The sequence below is a fragment of the Podarcis muralis genome, chromosome W (assembly GCF_964188315.1).
Source record: "Podarcis muralis chromosome W, rPodMur119.hap1.1, whole genome shotgun sequence".
In the NCBI taxonomy this organism is placed as follows: domain Eukaryota; kingdom Metazoa; phylum Chordata; class Lepidosauria; order Squamata; family Lacertidae; genus Podarcis; species Podarcis muralis.
In genome coordinates this window covers 20874404-20885051 of record NC_135674.1, presented here as the reverse complement: position 1 = coordinate 20885051, position 10648 = coordinate 20874404, and the positions used below count along the sequence as shown (strand labels likewise).

General features: G+C 47.9%; 1 protein-coding gene across 1 annotated transcript in view; it reads right to left on the bottom strand.

Moving 5' to 3' along the window:
* The window catches only part of LOC144326262 (FERM and PDZ domain-containing protein 3-like), a 155268-nt gene extending 147540 nt beyond the window's left edge, over window positions 1-7728 (bottom strand). The window contains exons 1-7 of the mRNA XM_077922814.1: window positions 7008-7728; window positions 6200-6461; window positions 5979-6081; window positions 5708-5753; window positions 5491-5577; window positions 5043-5150; window positions 4204-4335 (exon numbers count right to left, since the gene is read on the bottom strand). Of these exons, the coding sequence (XP_077778940.1) occupies window positions 4204-4335; window positions 5043-5150; window positions 5491-5577; window positions 5708-5753; window positions 5979-6081; window positions 6200-6461; window positions 7008-7658 (1389 nt within the window). The 5' untranslated portion in view covers window positions 7659-7728. The remainder of the gene's footprint in view (window positions 1-4203; window positions 4336-5042; window positions 5151-5490; window positions 5578-5707; window positions 5754-5978; window positions 6082-6199; window positions 6462-7007) is intronic.
* Window positions 7729-10648: the final 2920 nt, after the last annotated feature.

Below are 10648 nucleotides of genomic sequence, written 5' to 3'. Positions count from 1 at the left end.
GGGAGGGACAAAGGAAGGAAGGAAGGAGAAAGGGTGGGAGGCACAAATGAAGGAAGGATGGAATGAAGGATGGAAGGACAGATGGGGATGGAAGGAACGACAGAAGGGAGGAAGGACAGAGAAAGGGAGGGAGGAAAGAAGGAAGGAAGGAGGGAGGGAGGGACTTCCGGCGAACCGCAGCCACAGGAAAGGAGCACGAAGCTGCCCTCCGGGGGGGGGGGGTCTCGAACAACACGGGGGTCTAGAGGTGTCACGAAGGCTCCGTGGACCTCGAAACCCCAAGAGGATTATCTCGGGGGACAGGTACCCGGCGGTGCTGCCGGTGCTCCCCTGTTTTTCTGACATTTTAAACCGAGTTTGAGAACAGGATTGGACCTGCAGCACGAAAGGAAAGCAACAGACCCCGTGTTGTGAAGCCTCAGGCTCCGAGTGAAAGCGGCAAGCCTCCAACAACAATTAAGAAGCTGGGTGATAACTAAAACAACAACAGAATGAAATTAAGTTAAGGAAACCAGCGGAACAAAAGATATTATGATGTGAAAGAAGAAGGAATTCGCTTCAGCGGTAAGAGTAAACGGCGTGTTTAAACGACTGGGAGAGGAGAGGGAGTAAGACTGTAACTGCCGAGTGGGCGTTGCGGAGAGACCTCAGATACAAAGTGTAAAAATCTGAGGCAATGGACTGATTGAAAACAGCTGAATATTTGAAAAGCGGATAGAAACATTTCTGCTCTGTCCTGGTCGGAGCGCGCTACGCCAGTGACCAAAAGGGACTGTAATTTCCACCCGGTTTAGGATAAATAAGTGAGACTTTGTTCCGAGTTATTGTACTTTGTATATATCTCTCCCGCCTAACGTGTTCAAGCTGAGACTGTTTCTCTTTATTATTTGGGGCGCTTGACTGACTGAAAGCTGAATTTGTTATTGAGAGGAGCGGATACGACAAGAGGTCTGGGAGGAGAACGTGAATCGTAAGAGGAGAGCTTTGGAAAACAGCGGAACCTCTCGCCGCCATTACGTGCTCCATTTCCATTCTTCTTTTAAAGCGGTACACAGCCGTAATCATCTAGGAGAAGATAACCATGGCGCCTTAAACGTTCAATCTATCGCTCCAGCAAACGGGGGTAAACGGTTAAGTTGAAAAGAAAAGAAAAGAAGATTTAAACACAGTACCTTGGCAAGACCCTATGTTCTCTCTAGATTCTGCTGCCTTCCCGTGGTGATCTCCTGGCTTAATTTTGACCCCCCCCCCCCCATCTTCTCTGTTCTGGCTTCGAAACTCACCTTGTACCCCATCCCTACTTCCTGGAAAGTGTTGAGTCGGATGTTCCCCACCTCCTTTCCTTTTCCCTCCGTCTTGGTGTTTCCTATTTTATTTATTCTCTAGGACTCTAACCTTGAGATCCTTCTTCTCCCTTCATTTGCTTTCTGTGATTGTAAGCGATCTATCTAACTGGTCCCCTAGCTGCACGTGGAGAGAGACTTCTTACTGAAGAGCTTCAGGGAACAACAAAGAGCTAAGAGTGTGAATGCAAATAAGGCGCCACCGTGTGGGGCCAGAAAGGAACTACATTGGAAAAACAAAGAAATTTACTAAATTACAGTTGAGCAACCCCTAGGGGTGGGAAAACTCTTTTTAGTTAATTAAGACAAATAGAAATACAAAATGAAAAAGGGGGCGGGAACGCCTGCAGAAAGGAGACCATCCAGACAAGAAAATGGGAAAGATGGGAAGGAAATTAAGGACTATGATAATTTGATGGCTGAAATAAGGAAAGAATTTAAACGCAGATGGTATCTCGACCAAATACTATAAAATATTAAGTGGTCAACTTTCCCCAGTGCTATGTGAAGTCATGAACAATGTACTAAAAGAAGGGAGAATTCCAAATACCTGGAAAGAAGCGTATATTACCTTAATCCCTAAAAAAGATACAGATGGCTTAGAGGTGAAAAACTATAGACCAATCTCATTATTAAATAATGACTATAAGCTATTCGCAGATGTGTTGGCGGAAAGATTAAAAAAAGTGCTGAATAAAAGAATTCATAAAGACCAAACGGGTTTCCTCCCGGGGAGACAACTGAAAGACAATGTAAGAAACGTGATAGACATTACTGAATAGCTGGACTGTAGAATAGACAAGCAGGCGGCGCTGATTTTTATTAATGCCGAGAAGGCATTTGACAATGTCTCCTGGCGTTTCATGAAAGAAAATTTAAAAACAATGGAAATTGGTGAAGGATTTAGAAAAGGTATTGAGGCTATTTACCAAGAGCAAAAAGCCAAACTTATAATAAATAATAATATATCGGAAGTCTTCAATATTGCTAAAGGGACCAGGCAAGGCTGTCCCTTATCCCCTTTGTTATTTATAACAGTGTTGGAAGTGTTTAATAAAAGGTTAAGGGAAACACCGGAGGTCAAAGGAATTAAGGTAGGAAGTAAGGAATTCAAAATAAAAGCATTTGCGGATGACCTGATATTAACATTGGAAGATCCAAAGAACAGTTTACAAGAAGCCCTACAGAAATTAGAAGAATTTGGAAAAGTGGCAGGTCTTAAGCTTAACAGGAATAAGACTAAAATGATAACAAAAAATATAACTAAGGAAGATATAGTAGAGCTAGAACAAAAGACGGGAATTATGGTTGCTAAGAAGGTGAAATATTTAGGAGTGTGGATCACAGCAAAAAATATAAATTTATATAAAGATAATTATGAGGCTACTTGGAAGGGTATCAAGAAAGACTTAGAAATCTGGGAGAGACTGAAACTTTCCTTCTTAGGGAGGATATCAGTTATCAAAATGAACGTTCTGCCCAGAATGTTATTTCTGTTCCAAACTATCCCAGTAATGAAAGGATTAAAACAGTGTAAAGATTGGCAAAGGATCTTGGCGAGATTTATTTGGCAGGGAAAAAGATCACGGATAAAAATGAAAATACTGGTAGATAAAAAAGAAAGAGGGGTTTTTTCTTTACCAGACCTGAGTCTATATTACAAAAAGAAACTGGGATTTGAAGATAAAAAATCTAAATTTAATGTGGAAGTCATAGAAGGTAAAAATAAAACACTATCTAGGATGTATGACCTCTTACTGGATTGGTATACAAAAGACGAAGAGGTGAAGGAGGCCATGACAAAATGGGCTATAGATATCGGTCACAATATTGACTTTGTAAAGTGGCAAGAGTTGTGGAACGTAAATATGAAATTCACAGCGTGTACGGCACTAAGGGAAAACCTTTGGGAAATGATTTATAGGTGGTACCTCACGCCAGTGAAATTGGCTAAGATTTATAAACTGAAGACTAAGAAATGCTGGAAATGTGGAGAGGGGGATGGTGAGTTCTACCACATGTGGTGGACATGCAGTAAAGTAAAAGGCTTTTGGGAACTGATTTACAACGAACTTAAAAAATATTTTAAATATACTTTCCCCAAAAAGCCTGAAGCTTTCCTGCTAGGAATAGTCGGCAAGGAAATCAAAAAAGAGGACAAAAATCTGTTTCTATATGCCACAACGGCCGCTAGAACTATGCTAGCTCAAAGTTGGAAAATGGAGTTAATACCTACTATAAATGACTGGCAGATCAAGATGATAAATTATGCTGAACTAGCTAGAATAACAGGAAGATTAAGAGACCAGGATGACCAGAAGTTTCATGAAAATTGGAACAAATATCTGACGTATATAAGAGACAAGTGTAGAACTTTGATGACTCTGGCAGGGTTAGAATAACTCTAACAGTGTTTGGCAAATATGTAAAGGAGATAAAACACGTGACTTTAGAAACTATCTGATACTTACCAACGAAGTGAAGGGAAGTCCGAGGCTCGGCGGAGCCCAAAATAATTGTGTAATATATATATATGACTCTTGTAACGGCTATGTTATATGCAACTTATGTAATCTAGATTGTATATATGTATAATCAATGAAAAACCAATAAAAATTTATCTGGGGGGAAAAAGGAAGGAACGACGGAAGGAAAGAAGGACAGAGAAAGGGAGGGAGGAAAGAAGGAAGGAAGGAAGGAAGGAAGGAAGGAAGGAAGGAAGGAAGGAAGGAAGGAAGGAAGGAAGGAAGGAAGGAAGGATAGAGAAAGGGAGAGAAGGGCAAAGGAAAGAAGGAAGGAAGGATTTCAGAGCTCTGCCAGTGGGGTTTGACTAGATGACCTCTGCTCCCTCCTGACTCACGTGGGTCAAAGGCTGCTTCTCCTGGAGGAGGAGAAACTGGTTGCTCCGCTGGGGGCTGCGGTATTCCAAGACGAGGGAAAAATGCTCAATCAGCCTGAGGGAAAGGCGATCCTGGAGGGTCGTTATCACTTCCTGGTAGTGGGGAGAGAATAGCATTTTTGAAAAGAAAAGCGGGGGGGGGGGGGGGGAGAGAAATCCCTTATTTACAGAAAGTTTCAGCCTTGCTGGCATCACCTTAATTCTGACAAGCAGAGGAAGGTTTTCTTTTTGGAATAATCAATTTTTACAGTTTTATCAAAAATGACTGATTTGGTTCTACTATTAGAAATACATAGACTGATAATTATGAAATTATGGTGAGGTTTAATAAGTTAACTGTTTGTATTTGGTCAACTGTTTTGCTCTACTTTATTGGCAGGAGAAAAAGTATCATTTCCTTAATAACAATTTAATTAACTCAAACAACAACATGATAGCATATGCATCTATTTTTGTTAACTGATTTGGTTAAACAATAAAAAAAAAATAAGACTGTGTTTTAGCACACATGAAAAACTTAAAACAAATCCTTCTTTCCTGATGTATTAAGAATTACGATGTATCAAGAATTAAGAATGTAACTTCAATAGAATTAAATAAATAAATAAATAAATAAATAAATAAATAAATAAATAAATAAATAAATAAAATGGAATGTAAATTGAATACATTCCGTTGGACTAGAATGTAACTTAAATAGAAAATCTTTTTTCCTCCAAAAGCATTTTACAAGTCATTAACCACTAGGCACTGCTTCCCAGCACCTCACTCTAAGCACTAGGCACTGCTTCCCTTTCTACCTTGACAGTGGTGCGGCTGTCAAAGGTGAAGGACTTGACCTGCCCGTTTTCGAGGTAAACCTTCAGGACGTTGGGGATGAGGAGGAGGGCTTCCTTCTTCAGCATCTCCTGCGAGTGGAAAAGCAAAGGCTGGCAGACAACTACTACTACTACTAATAATAATAATCAACTACCAGACTTTTAGAAGACATCTGAAGGTAGCCCTGTTTAGGCAAGTTTTTAGGTTTCATGTTTTATTCTGTTTTTAATCACCCAGCTGGATGGGCCGAGTATAAATAAATTGTTGTTGTTGTTGTTGTTAATTACTTACACCTTGCCCACCAGGCTGGGCCTCCCCAGCCACTCTGTGCAGCACATTAGCTATCTTGAACAAGCCTGAAGAGGCGACGGAGACATGAATAAAGGAGACAACCACATCCCCTCCATTACAGAACTTTCCAGAACTCACCGGCTCCGGCTCCGAGAAGCGCACCTTGGCAGGGTTGGACCTCAGCTTGGCCTTCTTTGCGGCGCTGATGAAGGCAGACTTGGGCGACTGGAAGGGGAGAAGGAAAAGACGGGCCTTGTGGGAGATGTTGGCAGCCTTCCAAGATCTCAGCCGAAAAAGCAGATTCCCGACTCGCCGGGGGGTGGGGGTTGAGATGGATGACCCCCGGGGGTCTCACCTGATGGGTTTTCAGCACGGTGAAGATGGTGGACTCCCTGGCACTTCTGCAGTGGAAAAGGAACAAAGGAGACATTTAGGGTTTCCTCAAGATTCCTGCCTCTCCGGGGGTTTGGACTGGACGACCCTCGGGGGTCCCAGCTCCCCAGGGTTAAAATCCCTCCAGAAAGAATCCATGGATTTGTAGAGGAGGCAGGGACCACCGCTCTTAAATTTCAGAAGGGTCACCCAGTCCGACCAGCATGTCTCAAACCCGCTTCCTCCTTCCTCACCTCACAATTTTGATGAATCTCTCACGGGCAACATCACTCACATCTTTGTCACCGATGGCCCAGATCTGGTCCCCAGGAAAGAGTTTGTCCTCCGAGGGTCCACCTGCCAAAGGAAGGGGCAGCTGGTGTCTGTCGGGGGGAGAGAGACCCTCAGTGTCTTCTAGTCCAACCCGCTTCCGACTCGATGACCCGACGCTGAGATTCATCCCCAGAATCCTCACCTGCCACCACAGTATGCACTACCACAGGCCTCTCACCACCGGCCACAAACCCGAACCCTCCGTCCGGGTGGCGCTGGATCGTGACCTGTTGGAAGGCCTCGGAAGGCAGCGGTCCGTATTCCATAGCATCCCAGCTTTCCTCTGGCATCACATCTCCAGCGGCAGGAGAAGACAGGATTCCAGGACGCAGGGCGGGAAGAATCCTTTCCTCAGTCTCTAGCCTAATGCACAGAGTCTGGGATGCCAGCAAGGTTGAACCTTTCTGTACAAAAGGGATTTTTATGATTCCAAAAAAGGAAATCTAACCCCTATGCCCTATCCCTAACCCCTATCTCTAACCCCTAACCCCCAACCCCTATTCCTATCCTTAACCCCTATCACTATCCCTATCCTCAGCCCCTAACCCTTTCTCTTCCCTGCTTTTGGCCTTCCTGGCCTGCAAAGTTGGCATCAATTTGCACATTGCATTTTCGCCAACCGTTCGCCAGGCCTGGCATTTTGCTTCCTTTGCCATTTTGTAATCAACTGCAATTCCATAATTGATTTCATTTTTATTTATTTTTTAAACCAGAACCATTTTTTAAATTTGTCAGGACACAGCTTTTTCACAAAAGGCCCCCCAAATAATGCAAACGTAAATGTCCAGTTAAGGCACCACCTCTTTTAACATTCAAAATAGAGCTCAAAATAGAGCTTTTAAAATTATAATTCATCGTATTTTAGCCACCGATTGCAGCTTGTCTTTGGATCCAGGAAAATCTGGCAGCAGGGCCCTGATCCTGTCTCAGAGGAGGAGACCCCTACTCACTGTGGGTAGGATAGATGCCCTCCAGCCATGCCTCCTCCTTTTCTCCTGCCAGAAAGAGAGGGAGGGAGGGAAGAATTCCGCAGCTGCTGTGATTGGAATATGAAAGGAATTGGCTGCTGCCCTGTTCCTATAGGAAGGGATGAGAAGAGAGAGAAGAGAGGGATAAAGGAAGGGAGATTTGAGAAGAGAGAGGGGGGAAGAGAGAGAGAGAGAGAGAGAGAGAGAGAGAGAGAGAGAGGAGTCCAGGGAGGAAGAGGGAGGGAAAAAGCGAAGAGAGGGATAGAGGAAGGGAGATGAAAGAGAGAGAGAGAGAAAGAGAGAAGGAGTCCAGGGAGGGAGAGGGAGGGAAAGAGAGAAGAGGAAGGGAGATTTGAGAGAGGAATGGAGAGCCAGAGAAAGAAAATAGAGAGAAAGAGAGGAGAGAGGTGGGGAAGAAGAGAAAGAGAGGGGGGGGGAGATGGGGAAGAGAAAGAGAGGGAGGAAGAGGAAAGAGAGGGGGGAGATGTGACCCCGGAGGGAGAGGAGAAAAAAGAGAGGAGAAGGGAGGGGGGAGAGAGAGATGGGGGAAAGAAATAGAAGAAGGGAGATTTGAGAGAGAAAGAAAGAAGAGAGATGGGGAAGGTGAGAAAGAGAGGGAGGCCTGAGATTCATCCTGCATCGGCATGACCTGTTTTTGACATCGACATCATCATCATGGCGTTCCTTTGACCCACCAAGCTTGTAACTCAGTGTTTCCCAACCGGTGTTCCGCGGCACACTAGTGTGCCGTGAGACCTTGCCTGGTGTGCCGCGGGAAAAATTGGCGGGGGGGAATAAAGGGGGGAAAATTATTCCCCCACCGCCAGGCGTGGGGCTGGGGCGGGGGAAGCTTATTGTTTAGATTTAGCTCCCGCCAGGGACAGAGTCGGGAAGGCGGATTGGCGGAGGGAGCGGTGGGCGTGGCCGCGCGCGAGGAGTAGGCGGGGGAGCCGAGGCGCGAAGCTCGGGGGTTGGCTGCGGCGTCTCCGATCGCCGCGCAGGGATTGGTGGCTCCGCCGTTCCGTCGTTAAGCCGGCGGCGCGCGGGGAGTGGGCTTTCGGCGTTTGGGCTTGAGAGGGAGAAGGAAGCAGGCAAGGCGGGCGGGGGGGAAAGAAGAGATCTGTCATGGCGCGGGTGTCTGTCCTGGGAGTTTCGTTGCTGGAGAACCCGAGCCCCTTCGGCCACCCGCTCCGCTTCCAGGTCCAATTCGAGTGCGGGGAGGCGTTGCCTCACGGTGAGTATGCGGGGGGGGGGGGGGGGGGAGGAGAATCTCCCGCGCCAGGAGCCTCGTTCCCCAACCGACCCTCAGCCCGAGCCAGGTTCCGTCGCACACGGCGGCCGCCCGCACCGACGTCCGGGAGCCCCCACCCCTCCGCCCAGGATGGCAGCGCTCCACTGCCGCGGCTTCCGCTGTGGCTTTATTTTGCCAGCCTGGACCCGGCTCTCCACACAGGGGCTGCTACGTGGGCGCTGTACCTTCTAACTACCTTTAAAAATAAAAATAGAGCTTTTATGAACTTGGTGCCTTAAGCTTTTGGGCTGCAGAGACTTAATTGGGGCGAGGCTGCTCTTGAGATGGTGTGTGTGTGTGTGTGCATATACATATACATATAAATACACACACTTAAAAATGCCACCGGATGTGGAGTGTCCTTCTGACCATTCTGCTGAATGAGGCCTTGGCCTCTGCCAGGAAGCCCCAGCCGGCAATACTGTTGGTCTGGGCAAAGAGCCAGTGTGGGGTGGAGATTTGGGCTGAGGAGACCACGGTTCAAATCCCTACTCAGCCAGGCAGCTCTCTGAGTGACCTTGAGCTTGGCATCTAACCTACATCACAGGGTTTTTAGAAGTGGGTTGAGGGTGAAAGCTATGCATGTCTCATTTAGCTCCTTGGGGTAAAGGTAGGATTTAAATTGGGGGTCATCAACCTTTTTCAGCCATGGGCCTGGCCACCATCCCTCAGAAGATGTGTGCCAGAATATATTTTTTTTTTTTGGGGGGGGGGGTTTGAACAAATTCCTATGACCCGCAAATAACCCAGAAATGCATTATAAATAAAAACACACTGATTCCTGGACCATCCACGGGCCAGATTTAGAAGACAATTGGGCTGCATCCGGCCCACGGGCCTTAGGTTGCCTACCCCTGATATAAATGAAATAAAATAGCATTGGCTGTTTTGGGGTGGCATTGGCTGTTACACACTGTTGGGAGCCCCAGCGCAGGCCGTGTCCTGACCTCAGTGCCAGCAGCCTGAGGGCAAGGTGTAGCTGCTTGATGAGATCAGCAGAGAGCTCCGGAATGAATGCCCGTATTCTTTCCCCCCAATAAATCATAGGCTCTTTATTTGTTCCTATTACACTTTCGTGCGTCCCTCCCGGCGTGACGCTGCGCGCTGACGTCACGGGGCTGTAATGGTGGTGTGCCTCGATATTTTTTTCATGAAACAAGTGTGCCTTTGCCCAAAAAAGGTTGGGAAACACTGTTGTAACTCCATCCAAAGTAGCATCAGCGGTCCCTTCCCGCCCTATTATTATTCTCTCCTTCTCTCCTCCCCCCATCTCTCCTCTCATTTCATCCTTCTCTCCTTCGATACCTTCCTCGGATGTCGGGTGGTCGGTTGGAGATTCCTGGACCATTCACGGCGGCAGGGATCTCAAGAGAGAAGCCTGGAATCCAGTGAGGTGACACTAGTGGTTCCCCTAAACCCCGAGGTCCTTTTCACACGTGCTACGAGCAGCGGGTCAGACTGGATGATCCTCGGGTCCCTTCCCAGCCGACTGTTCCATTCGCCGCGCAATCGCTGGTGCGGGGGGAAAGGGTCGAAATGGACTTACCCGATTGGTAGGGGGGGTCGTTTTAAGGAGATCTTCGGGGGCTATCCTGTCCCCCATCTGCCCCAATGGGGGTCCCCTGCGCCCCACATTCGCCCCACAACCGTCGCCATCCGTGGCCCCAAAAAGCACGAGGCGAGATGGGGCGCAGGGGCCGTTGCATCCCCCTTCGGGAAGACTGGGGGGGACCAGAGGGATTTGCCCGCTTGGGGGGAACACCTGCCCCCCAAACTGCCCCCTTCGTAGCCCCCCAAGCGCATGCTTTGGGCTACGTGACCGCGCATCCTTCGGGAAACAGGGGGCAGGAAGAGGGAGGGAGCCGTTTTGGGGAGCATTAGAAGGAGAACTTGGGGACCCCTCGACCTGCTCCATCGGGAACCCCAAAACCAGAAGGGGGAGGGCGCACCCCTGGGGCGAAAGCAGCCCCCCTCCCCAGTTTTTTTAGAGGGGTCGCGAGCCTTACCGGGACTCTCTGCGGCCCGCCGAAACCGGGGCGGGAAGACGAGGGGGGGGCAGCTCCGGCCGCGCCGGCGCACTCGCGGAGCTCGTCGTCACTGCAGCAGACGGGAAGGGAGGGGGGAAGCGAAGAGGGAAGGGGCGCCCTAAAAGTCATCAAGACTGACCCCCCTGCGAGGCGGGAAACGGAGCGCAGGATCCTTGAATGGGGGAGCTAGAAGGGAGCCCGAAATGACATCCAGGCAGACCCCCCTGCAATGCAGGGATCTAGAATGGGGGAGCCAGAAGGGAGCCCCTACAATGCAGAAGAGAGCCCTCTTCCTTCCTTCTTCT